At 37.5% G+C, this 26,684-nt stretch overlaps 1 protein-coding gene across 1 annotated transcript; it reads right to left on the minus strand.

Annotated features, from left to right (window-relative positions):
- Positions 1-584: 584 nt before the first annotated feature.
- LOC104890937 (mediator of RNA polymerase II transcription subunit 14) lies at positions 585-26,558 on the minus strand. The gene is made up of 8 exons (XM_010676555.4): positions 26,039-26,558; positions 19,397-20,482; positions 18,964-19,061; positions 14,948-15,122; positions 13,073-14,000; positions 12,008-12,972; positions 3,896-4,968; positions 585-2,018 (listed from the first exon to the last, which is right to left on the minus strand). Exons 1-8 carry the CDS (start codon positions 26,252-26,254, stop codon positions 1,214-1,216), a joined length of 5,346 nt encoding a protein of 1,781 aa, XP_010674857.2. The 5' UTR covers positions 26,255-26,558; the 3' UTR covers positions 585-1,213.
- Positions 26,559-26,684: the final 126 nt, after the last annotated feature.

The raw sequence follows: 26,684 nt of genomic DNA on the forward strand, positions 1-26,684 counted from the left end.
GCAGATATACAAACACAAAAACACAAAGTTTCATTCTTCAAAATAATGGAAACTTGAAACACAATGCTTCATCCTTTAGTTTATTACTTCATTGGCAACAATTCTACATTACAAATTTGTCAAAAAAACTTCTCATGGTAATCAACCCTTTGCCTTGTGTGAACAGAGCTTTCCACATGCTTCACTAAGTTGAGAAGCAAAAGGAATTAACCGGAGCTATGCGCTGGTGAGCCCACAAAGACTGTCGAGGCGTCGCGATTTTGATTGTGTCATGATGTGGTGGTGGTGGAGAGAGAAAACGAGGATCTGGGGAAAAGCTTAGGGAGTTGATGACTTGATTATAGAGAGTATTGAAAGATCGAGTACTCAAGCAAGAGGGAAAAGAGGTAAAGTGGGAGTTGTGATTTCGAGGGTCGTTACAATCATAAGATATGGCAATTAGTAGAAGGCAGACACGGGTCTACCATTAGGATAGTACACACGGGCCAAAACGCAGCCCAAAATACATAAAACACATGCTCATTAAGTGAATTGCAAATTCAATGAACAAAAATTGTTTTCTAATGAACATCTTGAATCTCCAATGAACACCGAAAAACATAAAACCTATTTTTTGAATTCATTACTTTCATTTTCCCACACAAATTTCAAAGACTTTCTCTCGTGTTGAATAACTTCCAACTACAACCCAAGAGTTCTTGTGGGACGCTAAAGGTACATTTCAACCCAAAACAGTCAAAACACTATTTTTGAGCACTAGTTTACAGTATAATATCCCTTAGAAAATGGTTACGGAATTATATAAGCAATGGGCCAAACAATTCCAACTATAGCTTTACACAATTTCTAGGCCCGTGACTATTCTGTACAAGATGAACTAATACCTAAATTAATTTTTAGTACATACCGTAATTTTCAAAAATATGATACACCCTACTGACAAATCATGCCTTTCAAGCATCAGGGACTCAAGCTACTAACCAATGAAAACAAGATGATGAAATTGATTGAACGTGATAGGAAGGTCTTGGGTAACCCAGCCAGCTGCTTCTAATTTCTGTTCAACTGACGATCAAATTGCCTGCTACCTAGGTCAATCAAAAGTTACACCACTGACTCTCCTCAATCTTGATCCAGCATAATTTTCATGATATGGAACTGTAGATTCGAATAAACAGAAGAATTATCATGTTATAAGGTACAGTGGAATATATTACGTAGACCCAGAACTTCCAGGACCTCCAGTACTGCTATCTCTTAATCCCTGCAAACACAAATGCAACGCCCTTTGGACGTTATCAGCAACTAGTCTCAGCCTCCCTTGAGCAATATCTGCAGGTGAACATCCAGGAACTTCTATGGCACGAGCTACCCTCTGTTTGCATTTTTCCCATTCATCAACTCTCAACCAACAAGCACGGCCACCATGGCTTCCTTCCATACCAAGGAAGGAAACAGTCGGGCTCTCCCCAAACGAATATCTTAACCTCACTGACACGCAGTATGGTAACCAAGCAGCACCACCCGCAGCATTTATGTGAGGTATGTGAGCAGGATCTAAAACAACAGTGAGAGCAAAATCAACCGAGTTATGGGGCCGGTCATAATGGATATTACTTTTAGTGGCAGATAAGTTTCCCGAAATCCCATCCATATTCAAACCAGCATGATTTTCAAGGCATAATTCTATACGAGGTTTTTGAGCAGGTGCTACATCTCCACCTTGTGATTGGGACATAACCTTTTTCCATGTTATAAGTTTCAAGAACTCTCGCAAAACCGATATTGGCAATGTGAGAAGGGTGATAAATGATGCTACACGTGAGGCATCATATGGCTCTGATGCAACACGCCGACTGAAGTAGTCACATATCTCACTTATTTCAGATTGTGTCAATTCCTCCTGCACTGAGGCAGAGTTCTGCTGCTGTTGTTGCTGTTGATGATGGAAGCGCTTCACACTCAAAACTTGAAGGAGAAGCTGAACTCTATGGACACTCACGGCAAACACATAGCCTCTGTTGCATAGATGCAATCTAAGTGAGATGAAGAACCAAGAAAAGAATAGTAATATCTTCTGGCAAATAATGGACAAGCTACAACTTATGATGAACAGAAAACATAATCACAAGTTCACAACTGCAATGAAAGAGTTGAAATATTCTCATGCAAGCCACAAAGAAATAATCAGAATTGTTGCTAAGATATTTTCTTACATCAAAGGCCAAAGAATTTCCAAATAGCAGAGGTCAGTGTGTACCATAGATATATCCTCAAACAATTTTCAACTCTATCGATTCTCTTTCCTGTTCGATACCATTATCATTGAAAGTGTGGGCAATGCCCGCCATCTGCCACATGGCACTCTCTCCTATTCAATTAACATTCTATCCACGTCATTCTCATACAAATTTTAAAGAATACTTTGTCAATATAAAGTTGCATCCCACAACCTCAACTATGGACAGGAAAAGATTTATCCACCACTCCAATGCACTCTTATTGCTTCACTAATATGAAATAAAGATATATGGCGCCTCAATGGATAACAAGAGCTAAGCTACAATTTTTCAAATGCATAATTTGAATATAATGACTTATTCCCTTCTTTTTACTAACTCCAAATTGACATCACTAATAAATATCTACTCCAAATTGACACCACTAATAAACTGAAACAGTTCAATAATCACCAAATACAGGACATACATTCAAGGCATTGCCTGAGCCACTAACTCGTATTCTTCCAAAAGGTGGGAAAAGAGAAGCACTAAAGCCATGCGTCCATGCTCGGTATGACGGAAATTCTTCAAGGGGTAAAAGGGTCTATAATAAGGAGTAGGTAAGTAGGTGAAGAAGGTTGTTTGTGCAGGAAGAGGGAGCGGTGGCCAAACCTCATTCTGGGATACTCTATCATCCAAGGGGAGCTTATTAGGGGATCGTTACCTTTTCTCCTACCTCTCTCCTCCACCAAAAACCTAACCATGAGCAACTTGGTATTAAACCCTCTTCATTTAACTCCGACAACCCCTTATTACGGATTTCTCCCCTTCCAAGCAACAGCTAAAGAGAAATGACTGGAAGGTGATTGAAAAGAAGAACCGGCTCACTTCAGCAGGAAATCTAATAGCTTAAAAACTTATTGAAGAACTTCCACTGAAAGAACACTCAACGTTATACAAGCAATCCTGCCATATATGTAGATATAGAAGTATTCAGAAGAGAATTTTGCATTATCATATCACTAAATTATAAAGTACTTTTTCATCGGTTCTTGGCATAATCACTATGTATATTGTATATACATGGAAAATTGAAACAATATCTATGAACATACATTACATATTAAGTTATATATACAGTACTATGCAATCCAGAAATAGACAGCTAGCAGCTTGAAATGCCGTAATGGGATTTGTTTACTTAACCTACTTTTCGCCCCTTACTAGTAACATTACATATTAAGTTATATATACAGTACTATGCAATCCAGAAATAGACAGCTAGCAGCTTGAAATGCCGTAATGGGATTTGTTTACTTAACCTACTTTTCGCCCCTTACTAGTAGACAAACCATTAACTGGAAGGGTTCTTTTGTTTCAAATCTTCTCGAGTTCTATATTAATATTAGATTCATATTCAATGGCTTATTATATGTATTTGATGACTATAGATACTAAATTATAAAAAAAAAAAAGGAACCAGAATATTACTCCTGCATATTAAAAAAGACCAACATGAAGTGTTTTACATTTCGTTCTTAATTAGATCTTCTTATTGGAACTAGTTGACAAGCTTTTGAAGAGTGTAGACAAATGACATGTACACAGGTAATATTGTGTCATATCAGCAAACAAATAAGGCAAGGATTCAAGATAAACAATGAACATCTTACCCCACGAAAAAGCGCAAAGCTGGCTGCTCCTGATCCAAATTCAACAGTGCACCCTCATTTTCTTTTAAAATTGAACCAAGGATCTCTTTCAAGAGGTCAGGTAACTGGGCAAAAAGCCACAGAACCCCTAGATATTTTAAAATCCCTCTGAGAACCTTTTTAAGAGCTACAAGCGGAACCCACCCACCACCATATCCACCATCATCACCTAAGCCAATGATAGCTGTATTCAACTCTCCTCTAACATGAGCAGGGACACCTGCAGCAGGAGATCTCCGTGTAGCCAATCCTGCGCTGGCGGCAGCCATGTTAGAAGGTGCTAGGGAATTTCCAGCACGGTTCATAGCAGTAGCTTGGCTTCCTGGCCTAGAGAGTCCAGAAGCACTTGAAAAATTAACTCGGCTTCCATTTACAGTAGCAAGTTGTGGACTTGAACCAGGGACCAAATTGTTGGAACTGGACACTCCAACAGTATGTTGCCCACTAACAAAATTAGGTTCCAAACCATTTAATTCCTGAGCAACATGCTCCATGATAAAAGGCCGAAACTGAGGACAGGGTAATGACCCCCCAACAGAAGGGCCTCCCTTTGGGGGTGTGGCCGGTTGAAGCCAGACCTGATCTCCTGCAAAGCATCGCATGTCAACTGCAAAATGTTTGCGGTATATTATTCTTATCCAGTAAGGCCCTCGTAAGACGACAGAAACATCAATAGGCAACAATGAGCTGGGAACAATGCCTGAGCCACCCCTACCAGCAGCAGCCAACATGACACCTGGATGATTCCCAATAGCAGCAGCAGTAGCTGCAGATGCAACAGAATTGCCAGCATTACCAGCAGTTCCCTGAACCAAATTTGGTGACAAACTATTAGGAGCAACTCCTTGAGCTGAAACATGAGTCCCTTGTCTGGATGAAGCAGGCATAGTTGAGCCAACTCCCGGAACAATAGCAGCCTGACCAGCTCGAGCAGGTCGTGTTGCTGCAGCAAGTGCGTGTAAAGGTCCAGCTGTGAGCCGAATGCAGTCCAGCAAGGATGCTACTTCACCTCCATTTATGAAATCCTCAAGGAACTGCATGAACACCTTATACACATTACTAAAATATTTCGTTGACCGGAAATTTTAACAGAAAAATTGACCATAAATATGAAAAAATACAGAAAATCAATTGGAAGATTTCCTCTCCAGAGAAACTGTGGATGCACCAGAGCTTTATTCTCTGCAAAGGGGTTATGAAAACCTCTCCTCTCTATCTCTACTGTCTACTCCCAAACTTTTTCACTAAAAATTACTGATCCTTTTCATCTATTTCTAGAACCGATCAATTCAGACTTTAACTAATACCTAAACAGATTTGTATTCCATTCTTTAACAAAAGACTTGTCCAGCAAAATTAAAAGATGTGATTATAATATGAAATATTTGAACTGACTTCTTTTGAAACAAGGTGAAAAGTATACCTTCCTTCCTGAAATAGAGTAGATATCATCTAAAAAATGCATCAGATTTTATGGCATCCTTCTTTAGCAACAAATCAAACTGTTTACATGCATATACCTTTCATCCTACCAGAGAATGCTGGTTGTTGCATACAGCATATCAAAGCAAGAAGCAGCAGCACATCATAACAACAAAAAAATTTGTCAAACAAGATTAATTAGACAATTACTCCCTCCGGTCTTTATTAGTTTGCCCATTTCTTTTGCATAGAGTTTTAGGAGAAACAATGTTGTGGGACATAAAAAGAAAGAAAAACTATTATTTTATATTAAAGTTGAATGTATGTGATGGAAAATTAGTGGTCCCATTCCAAGAGTAGAAACAAAAGAAATGGGTAAACTAATAAGGGACATCTCAAAAAGAAATACGGGTAAACTAATAAAGATCGGAGGGACATCATTTCAATATAATCAAAATTACAAAGAGTAGCACTATACTTTGCAACAACAATCAAAATAAGATAACCAATGACCACAAAGACTTGCATACAGAAGATACCCACTCATTCCATTGCTTGAATAGGTTTAAATTTGTAAAGGTTCCTAGAGTTCGCAACATGCCAACTCATTTCATGATTAGAATAGGTTTAAGATTGTAAAGGTTCCTACAAGTTCCAATATACAAGCTTGGATGGAGTATCACCAGTTGCGAAGTAAAAACGATATTTTATCAAACCTTGGTTCAGTAAGTGCTAGTTCACAGAAATTCTAGAGGTATGGATGTTACTGACCAGTCAGATTTCCAGGAGTGGAATATATCATATGTCAGAAAGGGCTATATATAGCCTGATATCTACTATTATTATAACCTTCTCTTAATTGTTATGTTAGACAGTGGTTGCAAATTAATTTAAGGTGCATCACAAGTCTTCAATTTTGGGCTATGATGTTAGGGACTTTTGCTCGTCAAACATGAGTGTGCTTCTTTGTCGTTATATCTGAATATTTACATTTGACCCAAAAAAAAAATTCAAAAATAAGAACATTTCCTATATATTATACTATATTCCAAACAAAGATCATCTAAAATACTAGTCTAGCACTAAACATGTAACATCAAGATTATTCTAAAAAAGAAATAACTTAGATGAGAAGAACAAACAAGGAGCAGAGGATATAAAATAACAAATCAGTGGGTTAAATATTTAAGTAAAAGAATTGCAGTAGTCGGAAAAGCATTTGCACATGTTTCTCCACCTTGACTAGCTCCATGGAGGGTTATTCATCTCATAAAGCTCACTGGAGATTAGCTTCACACATAGCTAGCTCTCTCTCTTTCTTCACTCTCACTTTCTACTATAGAAAGTCGCCACCAGACATCCAAGTTCTGATCACCGCGAGCAAGTCGGCCCACTGTTGCTCATAGTCACGAACTATTATGTCGAAGCTAAACAGCCACCTTTTATCTCCTAAGGCCTCTCCCCCCCCCCCCGGCAATCTACAACTTAGAACTGATTCATGAATTTCGAAGTTACAACCTTTTGGGGTGAGGTACGATAAGAGGCTTTAGGTGTAAAAGCCTAACCAAGCAACAAAATGTAACTCCATTCGACTCTCAATAGTATTACTAAAATCCCCTTTATTGGTCAAGGCTTGTTATAGCTTTTTTAAACTGTTATAATACTCCTTTCCTAGTAATATTTTAATTTATTACCATCCATATTCAATCCAGATTCGTCGAGGAGAACAGGGCACAAAATTCAGCTGTCCACATGCCAAGGGAAGGCAATGGTGGGATAGGAGGCTGCTTTTTGTATACCCTTTCCAAGGCTAGATCAATGGCAATGATTACCTAAGCAATAATATAAAAAAAAAAGTAGAAAAAGGATCTGTAATACACCTCCAAACAGTTGTCTCGTCAAGTATGAAGCCCATTTTCCAAAAACAAACACTCATGAACTATTGATGTGCTTCCCTACTAACATGCAACCTAACCAAACACTTAAGGCTAAGTTATGAGCCTAATTAAAAGATATCTACACAAATCTCTATTATATAAGACAACACATGGGAGACACCAAAAAATAGAAAAAGGAATAAAAGAACAAAAAAAGGAGATAACTACCTGTTTCATTTGAATGAAAAAAAAGGGGGAAAGTAGGACATTCAAATTAAACATCAGTTTTTTGAAAAAACAAAATGTAAAGACGGTTTTTCTACCCAATTAATTTTATTTTCTACTTCACATGCTATCGCACGCATTGCGTGCATGTAAGACTAGTAGTAAATAAAGAAAGAGTTAGCAAACTCACTACAATACTTTGGACAGCCTCCATAACTGCCAGTCATTTTCGACTAAAACGTACGGGCAAACCTTTGAAGCTAGACAGTCGCTTCATATCAGATAACTGTGACACATTTATGAGCTATTGGCAGAAGAAGAAAACAAGAATGATAGAAGTTCTAGAAGAAAATCTAAGTACCGAATCGCAAATAGTGCTCTAATCCATAACATTCTCCAGGAACCCATTACTTCACAAGTTTACACGACCCCTCTCAGATCGCTCACAGCTTTTGGTGGGTCTTTTTCCTGATTAATTTACTTCCCCGCCTGTTTATTTATAGCTGCTGCAAAAGCTTCTAACCTGGTTAACCCCTGCATTCCCCTCTACTACCTCTGCCATTCCTTACACCCATATGGCATATACTCAACCACTCCCCTCCACCATCACCACCAAGAACCTAGCTCTTGGCCTTTAGTCGTCTAACAACAGAAGGTTGAGTTCAAGGCCCTTGTAAACAACAATGCAATGTTGAAAACCAATAAAGGTAGCAACAATAGGGAAACAACAGACGCAGGACAAATATTATTGAACAGGGTGATGATACTTCTGAAGCAGCAATCTTTTTGGTGGTGAGAGAAGATCCAGTCGATGGCCGAGGGGTCGAGGAAATAAATAATGGCGTAGGATTTCTACGAGTTCCATTTATTTGATACAGCCAAACGATAGTAAAGGTTATGATATACTTCCTCCGTATTTAATTGCACCATTTCACTTTTGGGCACTATTCATCAATCAACTTTGACTATATTCTCTCACCATTATTTAAGGAAAAAACATAGTCAAGTGGGATCTTAGATTCATCTCAATGTGAAAATTCCAACTATCAACTTTTTATAATATTTACTCGTACGCAATTAGAGATATTAATGTTCAAAGAAGCGTGTTAGAGTACGAGAAAAATCAAATGGTGCAACTGAGAAAAATATAAAGGAAGTATATAGCACCTCTATGGTTTATCCAACCAAATAAAACAGGTAATAAAAGGGTTCTGGTTTCGTTCTTTTCTGTTGCTTAATTCTTTTCCCTTCACTCAAGTTGAACCAAAGGGCACCCTTGATCCGTTCTCAAGTACAATAACTAATATAATGTCACCTTTATTCTTAAATATCTTCCCTCAAAAATAAAGCTAATAACGAGTCATAGAGAGAATTGTATGAAGATAGAGGGGATGAATACAACATATCAGTCTAGGCTAATCCACAACAGCATCCCCCTTACACTAGTGCGGCATTACCTAATGTTAGGTTCAATTTAAAGTTTTTAACTAAACAAATCAATCAAGCTCCCCAGTCAAGGCAGAATTAAAATTAGTAAATCAAATCCATGCAAGAAGTTCAAAAAACAAACTGTTCTAATGATCTAAATTTTGCACATATCAGCATAATTCATATAGATTCAGATAAAGAAAACCTAGATTCGAAAACTTCAAAAAACTTCAGCAAACAAATTAAACCAAGTTCAGTGAACTTAAATATCTACAAGTAGCTACAATAGTAATAATTATAAACAACTATCAAGCCTCCTTGCTGGATTCAATGTACAAGTGCAAGAACAAGAGCAACTACAATAATTAAAATTTATTAATAATCACATGATGCCCCTGCAATTTGCTAAAATTCAAATGACGCATATGTTGTATACAGCCCCTCAATCTTGATACATTGCTCTTTACTTGTAAGTAATGTTAATAGCTTCATTCTGCCCCCCCCCCCCCTATACTTGTAAGTAATGCATGCAAAACCCTGATGTTGTAGTTTTCGTCAAAATAGTTCAGCAATATAAATAGCTGTTTGACACATTCCTTCATAATTCAAAAGTTTTCTTTGTAAGTTTCAATTTAAATATTAATATGCTGCTAGGATTTCTCATACACAGTGTTATAATGTTGAAAAGTAGGGGTATATGATGCAAGTAGCTTAGTTTTGAAAAGCGATCTCCCGGGGTAGGGACCACAGCCCAGCTAAAACTTGCTTTGGCTGACATGGGCAAAGCGACCTACAATAGGCATTTGAGGCGCGCACCTCAGGCTGCCTTGAACGAGGATAAGGCGAAATCCTTTGACACCTTCGATTTGGTGTGTGTTTAGGGTATGAATCAATAATCCTATTAGCGGAGAAAGGCAAAGAGCCAAGAAGAGAGGAGAGAGAAGAGATCTGAACTGAAAACTCATAAAAACTGAAGAAAAGTTCCACACCAATATTAGCAGGCTTAAGAGTGAAAATCAAGCAAAAACCCTCAGTTAATTGCATGAAATTGCTGCAGTTTGAACCAAGTCAAATTACCAATCACAGAAAACCCTGATTCGAGAATCAACTGAAGATAAAGCAGATAAGTGGAGCCCAGTTGCTCTATTTGTGATAGAGATTGCCAACCAGCCATCTCTGATGGTTCTCTTCCCTGACTTTCTCTTCCATCACCTTTTCGTTTTTTAACCTTCGATGAAAGTTCTAAGGTCGACAAACACAATTTCTTCCGCAGTAAAAAGAGAGATTGATGGGCAGTATTTTGGAGGGGGCATAAGATGATAAGACTATAAAATTTTACTATTTCTCTTTGAGACTTCGAATAATACTCCCTCCTGCATTAGATACCACATTCCTTTATCAAATGTCCCACTTTAGTTGCTAGATACCTCTTTTGATAAATTTTCTCTCTACACTTTCTCTAAAATTGGACCCCACTTCCACGCATCCAAGTTTTCTCACTACTATTTACTCCCATTAGAACGTTTGTGGCAATTACAATGGGACGGAAGGAGTATTATTTTATTTGAAGGTAAGAAGGCCTGGTTTGCTTTGAGATGTAGAACAGGAGGCCCATAAGGGGAAAGCAGGATACCTCATTATTTACTTAAGGGGGCAACTGAAATGGGTCGGGAAAGGGTAAAATAATCAATGGGGCTGATTCCCTTTGTTGTTGTTTGTAATATCATTTTCATCATTCCCTTTACCCTCTCCTTATCCCAAACTCCTCTACTTTGATAACCCTCCCCTCCAGGTATTTCAATTCCCTTTGCCTAAGCCACCAATACGCCATCGTACAACCACCGACTACCGCCACCCTCACCAAGATCACTGCACCACTTCCATACTCACCGGCACAGCTCCACAACCGTCACCCTATCACTATTCTCACTAGCCACCGAAAATCACCACCCTACCACCACCCCTAAAATGCAAAACCACCACCAAAATCCAACCCCCACCCCGGTAAAAACCACCTACAGTCACGAAAACCCACCTCCACTGCCGAAAACCCCACTAGAGCCATTCAAACCACCCATGAAACTCAATACCACCCCCACAAAAACCCACCCCCACCCACAAACCCCACTGCAGTCACCGAGAACCCCACTACAGCCACAGAAAACCCACCCAACCGTAAACCTACCTCCACCACGAAACCCGACCGCCACCCCTGAAAACCAACCCACTCACCAAGAAATCCCACCGACGAAAAATCTAGATCTAAAAAAGGATAACAGTGGCGGCGGCAGAGGAGGGTGGGGGCAGCAGTGGAGGCACGATTAGAAGAGAAATGGTAGCAGAGGTGAAGTGAGTGGAGGCAATGAAGGAGGGGTAAGGGAGGGGTATTGGTGGTGGTGGTTGTAGAGGGAAGGATTATCGTGGATCTTCAAATTGATTCTTTTGTCGTTTCTAAACGAACAACCTAGTAAAATCGAGAGGGGTTTACCTTTCCATTCTCTTTCTTTCCCTTTCTTAAACCAATTCCCTTTTCCAACCAAACACCCCTAAGACCTAGGTTGTTTTTATTCTTTTGAATGTTTTGTGTTATCTGGACAATCCTCTTATTAATGTAGCAAAACATGACGCCTTTCTGCATTTTATGTGACACTTGAGATATAATATAAGCATATATGCATTACTATTTGACATTTTGACTCCTTGCGACAAGGTGTTTCTAGGTGTGAATACTGTATGATTAACTTGTAAGTATATTTCGAGAAAGTTTGCCTCACATACAGAGGGACCCTTTACACCTCGGTAACTTCGTGCCTTTTTAAAACTACGGCACAATGTTAAGAGTAACAGACGTGAACAATCTCCTTATGCAAGAACACGAGGATATCTCGAGAAATTCTTCAGTGGAACTTCGAAAAAGTTCAGCAACTCAGAAAAAGTCATCAAGATTCAAAAAAATTCAGTTAAATTCAGAAAACTCCAGTTAATTTGAACTGAAAAGAATTCCCCCCTCCCAAGTAAGCACTGTGTAATTTACAACCAAAAATGGGATACTGATAACCAAGCGAAGCCAAAAAGCTGAAACAAGGAAGGAAACAACATAGACAACAATAAAGCATCTTACCTTAGTATGAGGCCAGAGCTGATCTGGCGAAACATGCATTGTGCATCCTTCTCTACCAGATTCCCACTCGACAACAAAACGAGCCAGGACCCCAGAACCAAAACTGAACCAGAGACTCAAAAGCCCAACTGCTTCAATTCTGAACGCCCTCCTCATTTGTTCTGAGAATTTGTCAACTCCGTCAATAGTGCCCTTAGCACCAACTGCTAGTTTACCATCAGAATTTGCACCTTCCTCTAGTTTCTCTTCAGACTTAACACCCAACAGTTTCCGCATTCCAAGTGCAAACATTCTCGCATTAGATAGTCTATGAATGTCAACTACAAGCTTCTTAATGCTATCCATTTCAACTGACTGGTAACTTAAAACAACGCCTGCAGAATCATAACGGATATGAGAGTCTGCATCAGATGTGTTGGCTATTCGAACACCACTTCCCCATGGTGTATTGTAGCTACCCTTCTGAAGCTCCCACAGGTCTCCAAAATGTTGATCTTTAATCTTCACATCCCAGCATAAACTTCCAGGTTTACCCAGTCGCAAGCAGATATGTGGCCACGAATCTCCTCTAGCAGATGGGAGTTTAAACCAAATGTTCACAAATGCATTTCTAAGACCAGTTTCTTCAACATACGGAATGTCTAGAGCCTCCATCTGGCTAGTCAGCATGGCATGCTTGATACAAAGAGAGCAATGCCTGACCACATGGAGAAGTGCTGATATATATACTCCTGAAGGCGCATTTCCTTTATTTGCTTCAGCTAAAAGATCACCGTAACTGTATCCTTCAGGATTACGGATTGAATTCGGTGAAACAGCAGAAGATACTGAAGGCTGGTCAAATGATAATCTTCTCCTCTTTGAAATTCCATGAACAAGACCCCGAAGTGATGGCAAAGAATTCAGCATTTCTGAAACTTCCCTTTTTCTAGAATTTGTATCATTTTCGGGAACAGTTCTGTAACCTGCATATGTACAGTTGATCTAACTACATATAAATATTAATCTAGCATAGAGTACAAAACAAATCAAAAAGTGAGAGGATTATCATGGTAGATATCTTACATAAGGGGGTTGTAGCCCATGATTTAGGTGCAGTTCCATTAGCACCAGCTGACTGAGGAGACAAAAGAGGAAGTGATCTCCTAGAGATTGCATCACGTGATTGTTCATTCATAATCCTCAGATGATCTTCATCCACTGACCTAAAAGAACTAACTTCAACTGATTGCGGTGACCTAAGAGAAACAAGGTCCTGCTCTGACTTAGAAACTGAAAGTTTTTGCATAGCACTGTTCCTCTGCTGGGCGAAAGAAATTGAATTAACAGAAGATGACTGACTTAATCCTTTGGCAATGGGTGCTGAATACCGAGAAGCATTATGGTGGGTAGATAATTTGACAGCAGGATTGATGTGTGACATTTGAACATTTCCGTCCCACTTTGGTGAAGAAATCCCAACTCTAGAGAGAGGAAGGTTCATAGGTGGAGAGGCCAAATGAGATGCACTAGAAGTATTCATTGAAGAAGAAATATTAGCACCAGAATAAGGTGCGGGGGTTCCCTTTTCAAGCTCAAAAATTTCATCAATAACAGAGGAAAAACTTGACGGTGGACATAGAGTAACTGGCATCAAACCCTCATGACTAAAATCAGACAGCAGACCATATTCAGAAGGCTGACTGGGACTCCCAACTCCAGGAAACAAAGCTCTAACTTTTCTCAAATCAAGAATGCTCAAATTCATTTCATCTTCAAGCATCTGCATCTGGTCAACATCAATTTTCTTCGAACGCCCAACAACGAAGTTGCTAGACTTACCAGGGTGTTCTGGCTGTGTCTCAAGCAGTTCAAAGACAATTTTGAAACCCTTATCCAATTGCATAAGCAAAAGATATGAGCTGCCACAGTCAGGGAATCCCATTAATAAAAAACTTGAACCACTTAAGATACTTTTCGGCACTTTCACTGAAGAAAAACCATTTTCATATACCTGCAACAACAACAAAAAAAGGTGCAATCATAAATACGAAAAGAAATGATCCACCACAACAATTGAAGATTGAAAAATAGTAGGATCCCTAATATTCAGCACCAATGCTAGCTTCCACTAACTCACATCCGTGGACCGAGAAAAATTGTCCTACACTCATTTCTAACATGCATGTGAAGAAAAAGAGTGATAATGATCATCAATCAAAAGCAACTCTGCAAGTCTTTGCTATACACTAACATGCATATACCCCGATTGGATGTTACCCACATTCTGATATTCTAAAGGAGGTTATAGCGAAATTGCAACAGTTATTTAAGAACTAGCAAAAACCAGCTTATATTAAATATTGAAGTTCCTCCATTGAAAAAAAAAATTAAATAAATTCCAATGTGCAAAAAATAGTAAAATCAAAATACTATCAAAACAAGTTATACAGATTTTTCACCAAATACCCCTAAGTAATTTGTTTATTCATCAGATACCCTTCAACCTTTCAAATTCACCATATACCTCTCATAATCTATAAAATTCACCATATGCACTTATTCACTAACGATTGTCAGCTTCTCCAGTCCTTTACCCCTAATTCTATTCTGAACCCTAACCCCTATATAAGGCATTTACCCTAATAGACCAATATTGAAACAACACATATGGCCCTTTTTCTCTCTCTTCTCCCATAACTATATCTCCTATTTGTTGGCCATATGTGGTGTTTCAATAATGGTCTATTAAAATGACTCGAGTAGAGGTTGATTAGCGTTTAATAACAAAATCAGAGGTTAGTGAATAAAAAAGTTGACGATCATTAGTCAATGAGGGTGTATGGTGAATTTTAAAGGAAATTGAAGGGTATATGGTAAAATTTTGCTAGGTTTGAGGTTATTTGGTGAGAAAAAAATTACTCAAGAGTTATTTTGAGAAAAATCGTAAAATATAATTACCTGAAGACCCAAAAACTTGCCGATGGATGCAAACAAGTGCAAAACAGATTTGCTCCGCAAATTAATGAAGATTTCAGCTACATTAACAGTTCCCTGGTTTAGAATTTCTTCAGAATCTGCCAAGGCTGATGGAATAATGATATTTCTGGATGACTGAAGCTGATAACGTCCATTTCTGCCAGGCAAAATGAAACAAAATTTTGATCCAAGTGATACTTTACTATGTGCAGAAACAGCTACAACAAGGTTCACAAGATAGTATTGTTCTAAAGTACTTCAATCAAACTCATACACATTATTTGGTATAAGCAGCCATCTCAATCCTAGGGCCACAAATTCACATCTAAGGCTTTGTTTCCGAAAAAATAAGTTCAAAAAAGATAAAATAAGTTCTGAAAAGATACAATAAGTTCGGATAAGATAATATAAGTTCAGATAAGATAAGATAAGTCTAGTAATACAAACATCATCAAGTCTGATAAATTCTTATAAGATAAGTTAAGTTTATATAAGATAAGATAAGCTCAGATTAAGTTTATGATACTCGGACACGCCATTTGGCGTGTCGATACGACCCGACACGAATACAGATATGGATACGAGTCGAATACTTAGGGTTACACTCGAATACGGCAAAAGTAAAAGGAGAGAGAAACCCTATAATTGAAGGTAAGATCCATAATAACAAGAAGCCAAATGTTGGGCTTTTACACGTGCGGCAAAGGCGAGCCAAACACCGGCCGGTTGTCTTATGATCTTATCTGGCAAGGGTAATTACATCAAAGCTTCTATAGTCGAAGAAAAATGTTTGTTTCTTTTTTTCTTCTCTCTTCTTCCGTTTTTCTTTTTTCTTCTCCTCTCCTTTTTCATGTGACTGCTGCAGTGCTGCGTGAAGATAAAGCTGGCATCATAAATTCATTATCTTATTACTCTTCGCTGCTCTCTTTTGTTGTAGGGTTTTAAACATAGCACAGGGCCACAAGGGCTTTTAACCTAGTCTTGTTACAAACTGGGCCTCCGATATTAGAATTAGCGTAGTACCCTTTCAACAGACTCAATATCTCTATTGAAAATTTAAAAAACCCAAGCACCTATTTTAGTGAATTAGCTGACACATATATACACTACAAAGTAATAATATTTAACAAATATATTAATGTTGTATCCCTGTACCAGTATCCAACATTAGGACGGTATCCCCGTATTCTAAAATTTTAAAATTACCCAATCAAACACTTGGATCCATACCCGTGTCCAAGTAGCATAGAATAAAGTAACATAAGTTCAAATAAGTCAAAATAAGTTGAATAGAAAAGACTCTTAAGTCTTGTCACATCATGAAGTCATGGACTAAACACTAAGATTCAACAAAATTGCACATTTTAATGCTGCATTGTATAATAACTAAATCACTCATTGTAACATCCCGTATTTTAAATGCAGCAGTTTGCTGCATTGGATAATAACTGAATTACGCATTCAAATTAGTACTCAGGCACATAATAATCTAGGCATCAACATTCATCAATTCTCCTCTAAGGAGATTCACTTATTTCAACAAAAGGACTCAAAAGTAAAATGACCAAGCTAGTTGTTACAATACTTGGAAAGGTTCATTTCAAGATGCTTTCATCTGGAGACTACCAAGATACTCCCTTCGATTCACTTCAAAATACTCAGTTCGCTTTTCACCAAAACAAGTATATGGGGGGTAAAATTGGAAAGAGAAATAGAAAAGGTGGATGAGGAGAGGTGAAACAGTTGTAGGGTAAGGAGATGGGACTATTTAATTAAAAAGATATGGTAGGCCTCATGTCCCATAATAGACAAAGGAAAGTTGGTAATTTTTTGTTAAACCTACCAAAAAAGAAAGTGAGTAAATCTTTGTGAAAGATTATACCCAGAAGAATAGCTCTAGAATTATATCAAAACAAACACACCGATTATAACATCCCATATTTTACTATACGAATATAATATTAATTAAATAACTCTTTTATACTTCTACTTAGAACTAATTCCTCTACAAAGTAATTATTGAGTATAATTGTGTCTACTTTGAGTATAATAGTAATTCTTGTTTTGTACCTAATTGCTAGTTTGTTATAGCTTCCTTTTAAAAAAAAAATGGAAAAACCTCATCTCCGACCGTTACTACCATGGACATAGAGAAACTTCAACCCAACTATATTAATTCCAACTTTAGGTACGTTTTCTTCACTTGATTTCTCTTGAGCTTATCTAAAGTTAGCTAAACTAATATGAACCTATTGGAACTCATTGAACTTATTTCAGCTTATCTGCTTATTAAGACTGAAACTTACTTTTCTTTTTAAGGTGAAGAGAACGCATTGTTCAACTTTATTACCTAACAACTCATCTCTAGATTATCTTCTCCTAACAAACTGATATCTAACAAAGAATATATTTATCATTTAAAGATAAACACTTATCACCTATGTTACTCATACACGAATTGAGTTTCTACACGGATATGGGTGTCCAAGTGTCCGACTCGACTATTTTGTAGAAAAAAGTCAAGTTTTTAGTTTGAAATGAAGTATCCAAGTGAAGTGTCGTGTCGGACATGACACGACACGACACCCCGTTTTTGAGGTAAATGAAGGTGTCGGAGTAACACTGCTTATCACTAACCGGCTACCAAATAACCCTTACTCATATAAAACTCTGTAATTCTCCCTATAATACATGTTTTACTCTCAATCTTAACCTTTGCAACTCCAACATATTCTAACACCACTGTAACAATTAAGCGAGAAAACTGATTAACCTCAGCATACCCAAAGTTATTATCTACCTTCAAATTTCCAGAAACACCTCCAACCAATCACGAAGTGTATCCAATAATGGACTTCACAACACTCTAGTAGCATGACCTTCCAATCCCCCAATGCGACCACATTTTCACGTTGATTTTTGTTATTGGCGACATAGTTTGACAGCAAAAAAAAAAATCAAAATTGTTGCTTGCTACACTCACATAAATAAAGGATTTTCTTTTCTGTTGGAAACTTTGTCGCCAAACATAGCCATCATCAATGTAAAAAATGAGTAGCACAAAGATAAAAAAATGTGAGAGAACAAGTGTGAGCGAGTAACGTTCGACTCATCGTTCCCCTTCATGTGAGGTTTAATCTCGAAAACATAAGGTCATGCTACTAGAGTTTGTTAAGAGTATTACAGGGTAGATTTCGTAATAGATTTCAATGTAATTTAGAGGTGTTCCAATATATACGAAGGTGGGTAGATGATAACTTCGGTAGGCCAAGGTTGATCGGTTTTCTCACTTGTTACAGTGATGCTAATGGAATATGTGGGAAAATTACAAAGAATTTACATACTAATAAGGGATATTGAGTTAAGGAGTTAGTGAAAAGTGAATCTTCAACAAATAAATATAATCTTTGTTGGCTAATAACCTTTTTAGGAGCATAAGCGAGAGATGAGTTGTCCATGAGATATAATTTGAGTGGAGCTAAGTTTGAAGTCAGCCATGGAGTTTGGTTGAAATTTATGTACGTACATAACAGTGACGGTTGAAGATGATGGAATTTTTCATTATTTATTTTTATATTGTAATAAGCATAGCAATTACTACCTTTGTTTCTTCTTAATTTACATAATTTGACTTCCACGCTTACAAACGCAAAACATTGACCACTAACAACTAAAAAATTATAAAATGTTGCTATATGGAATATATGTGTTATGACGAATCTAAGGAGATCTAACATGACTATATTTTTTCTCATGTATAGATCACAAATGATGGTCAAAGTGATGTATGTGAGTAGTGCCAAGATACAAAGTGGGTAAATTAGAAAGAAATGGAGGGAGTAGTATATAAGTAGGATTTACTATTATACTCAAAATAACTACTTTATCAAAGAATTATTATCAAAGTACATCAGCATGAAACTAGAAGCAAAGATAAAAAGTTCCATTCCACATATTCATTATTTCTTCGCTTAGTGATGAAAAAGCAGGGACAATACCTTATGTTTATTCCCAGAATGAAAAATGCTGAACTATAAGCACGCACATAGAGTACTTCTTGTCCATCTGATTCCCTCGCAACAAACCTCGCATCTTTCTATAAGAGAATGATTATTAAAAACAAATGTCAAATAACCTCTCAATAGTCTCAATGATCATAACACACCAAAAACCTCCAAAGGACAAAAGGATCATCACTATGGATATACAAGGACTAGAAAGCACCCAACACAAAACTAAGATCAGAATCAATCCACAAATTCATCTCACTAAGCCAAGTACACAAATTGGATATCGTCGAACTTCAGAAATATGCTCAAATGTTGTCTCACAAAGAACTTCCTTCCACAGCACATAACAAATACAAGCAACATATCCTGTTGGAGGGAGGGAGGGGGGGGGGGGGGGGAGAACATAACTTGGTGCACATACCTTACGATCCATGTCTGTTTCATCTAAATGACAATGAAGGAGAACATCACCAGCACCTCTAAAGATTTTACCATTCTTAGTAAGCTCTTTACTAATTTCAAGCAAACGTGTATATCGGTTGCAACGTATAGCTTTTAGCAGCACCTTCTCTACATCAATGCAGCTTTGATCCAGGTAAAAATCTGCCTCCTTGCCTGTTAATGGGTCTATAACAAATGTACTATGAGTACATTTGATCTGTAGGTTAGGCCCTGGTTCAATCTTGATAGACGGGTATGCTACACCATCAGATGTACCAGAGTTCTTATCTAAATCCAACCAATAAACAATCTTCACTCCAGGGGTACGATAACCAGATGCCTCATATTCTCCATCTTGACTTATTTGCATGGATGAGCCACTTCCTCCTTGCACCGTGCTACCATCAGAAATAAGCTCAAACTTAATTGCATCTTTCCATCTTCCCTGACGAAGAGCATGGACCTGTCTTATAACAGTATCCATGATGAGGGCTATACAAAATTCGTGCAGAACAGCATATAATATCATGAACGGATTTTTGTGTTCATCGGCTGCAGCCATCCTCCGCTCTAAATCATCTCCTAAGGCAAATCGTCTCAACTCTTCAAGCTTTACAGCACCACTTCTCTCACCAACAAGAAGCTCCAAGTGTAATATCCTCCATAAATTCAAGTGACCTCTATAGCCAAGAGTGACTAGAACCTGAAATTCCCCATCCACACGCAAAAGCGCTGTACCATCTGAAACTTTCACCTCTGATATTTCCTTCGGAAGTGAAATCTCAAGCAATTTTGAGCGTACAAGAATGTCCAGCTTTTTCAAAGCTGGCTTTTGTTGAATTTCATTTAAGGAACTTTGCATGCCCACATCTTCTACACATTTTGGCAAACGTTCATAAGTTCCTGTAAGAAGGATCTCAATCGCTGATGGCACATCATAAATAGGTGCACGTGCTTGCTGGAGCCCCTCATGCATAAAGTATAGTGAATCCGCTGTCTGTGTGAAACAAGTATCATGACTTGATAAAGTAGACGCAAGTTGTTGAGAATATTGTATTAAAGGAACCTACAAGAAGGTAACAAACATTAGAACAGAAATGACTGAAACATTAGAAGTGAGAACAGAGTGAAACAAACATTTAGAGCCGAGAAAGTAGTAGAATTAGTAGTAGAAGTACTGAGGAAGAAGCAGAATTAGTAGTAATAGTAAACAAGAGAAACAGACAAATGAACATTGGGCTTGAAGCCCTCTCAAATGTATCAATTATCTCCACCACCTGCTCAATTTGGAAAAGCATCAAAGCAACAGATATTTCAAATGATAACAAGAAAGACAAGAACATGCAAGATGAAAAAAAGGAAAGAGAAACTCAATTGATCGACCATGAAAGGACTGAGCGCCCCAAGTAACAAGGTATCCCAGTAAACAACAGCCTGGAATTCAGAATTCCATACAATATTTTCATCGAACACCTTGATATAGCCTATAGACATCGCAAAATTACATTTATATTACCTTAAGTTGTCCTCATATGCTAAATATTTTCCTCACCTTGTCTGCTAGAAGTAGCCTCTCGAATGATAAGGGGTAACTACATATAAACTACCTTAGGAACATCCTTACAGATATCCAACTTAATTCTATTTTTTCCTTTTCCTGTACACATCGGAACTCGACAGACACGTGTTCCCCTTTCTTAGTCCAGAAACATGTTTTTTTGTTTGTTTTCAATCCCAAAACAAGCCGTATTATCACTCTGTTAAGAGAAAAGAAAAATTGTTGTTAAGCAGAATATTACATTTTTCAGATATAAAATGTCTAGGCTTAGCTTTGAAAAGTTTCGAGGAAAGGATTTCTTTTTATCTTACCATCTTAAACCTAGGTTACTCAGACTCTGGTTGGGGCTCTCATGACCGAGTAGGGATCGGAGAATAAGATATTCTACTAATTTACTCCAAAATTTTGGCAGATCCCTCGACACTGTCAAAAGAATGTCTTGACCATTTTTTGGATATGATCCTTATTCTTAAAAGGCGTACCGAGCACAAAGCGCAAGGCGAAGACACACGCATCTCATAGGTGACGCGCACCTTTGATACTAAAATCCTTAAAGATCAATTATATAACATATTTCTACTAGAAACAACATATTAATAACATTAAAAGATGCATAAAAGGATATAAGAAAGCATAGTTCATCACTAAACTACTGCAAAAAGTACAAAGTACAAACTTAAATCAACTAAAAAAAATGTAGAAAGAAAAGCAAACATAGTTTCTTACTTTTTATGTTTATTCTAATTTATTTTGGTATTAATTTTTGGTAAAATGGCTCAAATATAAACATAAAAGGGAGTGGGAAGGGAATCAGTAATCACGTGACTAGGCACTAGCAATCTACGTAGCATGGGTATTTCTTCTAGGTCATGTACTCGTACCCGTACCCATACCCATACCTGATGCGTATCCTGTATGGGTACACGTAACCATTCCTATAATTTTGAAATTTCGCCATTTTTTATCCCCGTATCCATCTCTATGCAACCTAGCTAGCAATATAATAGAAGGTGGGTACTTGTAAGCCACGTGAAATAGATGGAGAGAAAAAAAAAGCAAATCTGAATATGGGTACAATGCAAAGAGAGAAGAAAGAATGGTTGGGTAGATCAAAGAGGAGGATTCTCACCGGAGATAGCCGCCACAGCAGGCAAAAAGTGCCGACACGGAGACTTGTCACCGACAACTTCTATCTAATTTATAACCACCAATTTGCAGTATTCCTTCCCAATCCGTAAATTAGGGTTTTATATGATTAGGGGTTTCAATATGGGGGTTCAAATGAAGTAATTCATGAATCAACTGAGGGATGTTGCTCGAATTTGCATGATAAAGGTTGGGTTAAAAAGTATTTTTATAATTTAAGCTCATATCTCCTTTTTCTCTCGCCCAGTGTTACCTAATTCGCTATCTAATTCGCCCTTTGAATTCGCCAATTTGCCCAAAATGAGCCAAAAATGAACCAAAACCGACCATAATTCGCTTTTCTCAATTCGCGATTCGCGGGGGAATCAGGGAATTAGGTAACACTGCTCTCGCCTCATCCCCTATAGAGCGTGCCTACAGCGCCTTGCACCTCTCCAAAAAGTGCAAAAGACGCGCGCCTTCATTTGCCTCCCGTACTAAGGAGTGAAATATAAGAGCAATGACAGATTCAAAATTAACACGGAAAATCTCTCCCTAATAAGTTAAAGAAAACCCACCAAAGTTTCACTCATCCTTCAACGAATACTAGCAAGCTCTAAATTCAAAGATCTTGTGAATTACACTCTCTTAAGAACTCTATCTATAAACCTAAGAGTTCCATAATCAACCCCGTATTTGATGAGAACACCATAATGATGATCCCAAACTCCCTTCATATAAAGGTCAATTCTAGCACAAGTAGAGCTAGAATCTTATAATTAATCCCTTGAATGTGGAAACTAATTATTTATTTTCCCGAAACATATATCATCTTTATAGAAAATAAATAATCTTTTAAGAATCCTAACATAGATAAACTAGGAAATAAAGTGACAAAGAAACAATAAATGAAGTGCTGAAAACTCACACGAGTGGACATACACGTTCGTGTATATTCGTCGGTCACAAAAAATACAAGAAGTGCTGAAATGCCTCAAAACTCGCACTAGCCGACATACATGTTCATGTATATTCATCAGTCACACAAAATACACAGTCGGGTGTTCTTTGCCTATGAATTTCCCTTGCACATTCCCGAAACAAACATGTCTCCGAGTACTACTAACCATGTTGGACTATTGGGCTTGCATACTTGACACAGGAGACATAACATAATAGTATTTCTAGCCAAATCCCAACCTAAAACTCGAACATGGGAAAGCAAGTCTATCTAGCTTCACTTCACGAACATGCAGCAAGGACGCATTGAGGGTGTCACTTTACAAAAGGAATCGAGGAGCTTGTGTGCTTTTTTTTTAACTGTAAATGCTTTTCTTCTGCTTATGCAGAAATTTATTTTCAACTCTTACATACATATTAAATCCTTCGTTTTAAAAAGTGAGAACAGGCGCTAGGTGACCTCAAGCACAAGGAAAATCGCCTTAGAAGTCCTAGACAAGGCGATCTATGATGGGCACACGTAGGCGAGCGCCTTAGGCCGCTTTTTGGGAGGAGCAAGGGCGCGCCTTAGTCGCTTTCAAGCTAGATGCGTGAGAAGGGAAGAACTTAGCTAAAAACCTTTAAAAAGGCAAAAATTCTTAAAACTAAAACTTACCAGTCTTTATCCTACAAAATCGAGCAAAAGCCCTCATTAGATGCATGAAGTTACTTCATTTCAACCCACAAATTAAAATCCCTAATAATAACAGCCTTAATTTGCGAACTGCGAACCAATACCCAAATTGGTGGTTGATCGTTCGATAGAAGTTGTCTGCGAGCCATCTCTGGTTGTCGACGGCAATTCCTTGCCATCTCTGTGGCCGGCGACAGGTTAGTTTAGTTTTCTCTCTCTAGCACTTTTTCTCCTTCCTTCTGTCATCTTTTATTCTCTCTTCCTCTTCAATTTGGATTCATGTTCCATTTTTGAAAAATTATGCTTCAATTCTCATCTTCTTCGATTCTAACATGTTTCTCTTATGTTTTACGACCTCTTTATTCTTTTCTCTGATGCTCTTCTTTACCATTTTTCTATTTTCTCCTTTCTCTAGGCCCCACTGTTGTTATATAAAGTAAAAATACATACTTCCCCGTCCTAAAAAGATTGAAACACTTGTTGGGACACATATTTTAAGGTGATAAGTTCTAGTGTGGTTATCAAATGTTATTTTATTAAAAAAAATAGATGTGATAGGAGTTGGTGGGGTATTTTTTTTATTAGAGAGAAAATTTGGGTAACTTCTTATTGATAAAAGGTAGAGTGTGGGCCAAAGGAGTATAAAAGAAATAGTATATTAATAGTGGGACCATGTCAAAAATGGAAGTGTTCAAACTAATTTGGGACAAACATAAAAGGAAAGTGTTCAGACTATTCTGGGATGGAGATAGTATATTTATTTTAAAAAGACTGTCATTTCTTTTTATATTAATTACCTTTTTTAGAGGAATTTTATGTTAATTACATTAATATGTGTTTTATCTACTGAAAATCTAATACCATAAAAAATAAAATAAAAAATAAAAAAGTTTGCCCCTTATACAAGATGCCTAAAACTTCGCCTCACGCCTCCCTTCACCTCGGTGCGTCTTGTGCCTTTTAAAACTAAGATTAATTCTTTGTGTAGCAAATATTCACCTCAATCAAAATTCTGATCTTGTAGCTCTCTAGCCAGATGAAGTATGGTATGCGTGTATGAACACTTCTTCAAATGACAAAATTTCACATTAACTAAATCAATAACACCTCTTTTTTCTTATGTTCCTGGGTTATCTCACTTTGGTACTTATCCTACATTTGTCTGGAATATTTGATTCAATCTTACAAGGGCAAAGAAGTTCTTGCAGCAGGAAATGAAGGAAGGAAGAAGGTTGGATTGGCAAACTATAGACCATGATCATGTCAGGCGACAATATGGTGGAGTACATGGAAAGAGATAAACTATAAAATTACAAGGGGAAAAACTTGCTCTCACTAAACTTAAAATTTATCTTTGTGAGGCTGCTTGTCTAGCTTGGAATCAGGGGTGTACGTCAAAGGGTAACTTTATCTTCTTAATTTTGCAGATAAGTGTACAGAATAGCTTACGTGCTCTACAATTATCCTTTCATTGCCTAGAAAGATACTCAATACATAATTCGACTAGATAAACACACAGCATAGATAGGGACACTAAGACTAATTAAACAGCAACTTATGAGGCAATCCAATAAGAGTCACTCAATCAGTAAAGCATTGTCATTCAATAATGGAATGATGAGATTGCAATTCGAAAGCACTGCAATTATGCAATACATTTAAAAATTTCATGCCCTATCAATATGAGACTCGAACATAACATTTTTCTATTTGACAAATAACAACTAGGGGGCGTTTGGTTCATATAATGGTATGGGTTTGGGATCAGGAATGAAACCAAGGTGGTATGGGTTTGGAACTTGAACTTAATACCTTGTGTTTGGTTTCATTTAGGAATGAAAAATCTTCTTTTATTTGATACCTAGAGGTAAGGTATGAGCCATACCCACCTACCCCCATGGGTTTCTAAACCCCATACCTTATGGGTTTGAGGTATGGGTTTAAAATTTAGAAATAAGTTAAACAAACATTAGGTATGGGTTTTGTTCATTCCAAACCCGTACTTCATACCTAAAACTAGTGAACCAAACACCCCCTAAAATCTTTTCGATTGCCACATTCCCTAAACTACACCCCTGCATTTTCATGTATGAAGCGTAACTCACACTAATTTTGATTAAAAGCCCTGAAAACGGCTTCAATCTTACATCACTAAACATCTAACATGTCACAAGAAGCGCCAAGTTTCTATATTAACTTCAATTTGAAATTCGACTAGCATTCGAGTCTAGAGTCTCCAACTACAGACTAAAAAATCTATTCAATAAAATTGATGATTGTTGATAGAAAGAGAATGAGAGAAGAACCTGTTGACACCACTTGGCAAGAACATTGAGACGCAACATACGCTGCTGAGTCTTGACAATATACTTAAGAAGATTAATCTTCTTTTCTGAATCAGACATATCAGAAGACTTTGATTTCTCCACCAATTCCTTCAAAGAGATGAATGAATCTTCTGCCGCAAGACTGACGAGATTCGAGAACTCCACAGTTTGTTGCCCTAATTCCGCCATTGTCATGAATCTAAAAAAAAATTTGACGTTTGATTTCAAGGTTTGGCTTTTAGAAGTGAAATCGGCGAATTAGGGTTTCATGATTAGAACAAAAGAGTGTGAAGATTGGTGATGTGAGGAGAGAGAAAGAGAGGGGAAGAGAAATAGCAGAGAGTGAATGTACGAAACATACATGTAAAATTAAGATGTAGCAGCTAATGCTATCTCCCTCTCTTTCTCTCTCTTTTGGCCTCTGTAAATCCTCTCTCAACTCTCAAGTCTCAAGACTCTCAACGTTATTTTCTTCTATTTGGACGAAAAATAAGCCCTCTTCACCAAAGGCCGAGTGGAGAGATTCGCTGTTCGTCTTAACTCTTAAGGAAGAAGTAAATCTAACTTTGTTTAATTTTTTTTTTTTTTTTTTTTTTGATAAGGAAAAGAAAACTTAGGCAAACCC

This window comes from Beta vulgaris, chromosome 4 (assembly GCF_026745355.1).
Source record: "Beta vulgaris subsp. vulgaris cultivar EL10 chromosome 4, EL10.2, whole genome shotgun sequence".
NCBI classification, from domain to species: Eukaryota; Viridiplantae; Streptophyta; class Magnoliopsida; order Caryophyllales; family Amaranthaceae; genus Beta; species Beta vulgaris.

Coding starts and splice junctions, on each gene's coding strand:
- LOC104890937 (XM_010676555.4), bottom strand. CDS start 26,254: ATGACAATGGCGGAATTAGGGCAACAAACTGTGGAGTTCTCGAATCTC. Junction 20,483..26,038: donor TTGCCAAGTGGTGTCAACAG/GTTCTTCTCTCA, acceptor ACCTTCTTGTAG/GTTCCTTTAATACAATATTC. Junction 2,019..3,895: donor GCTTTGCGCTTTTTCGTGGG/GTAAGATGTTCA, acceptor TCTATGCAACAG/AGGCTATGTGTTTGCCGTGA.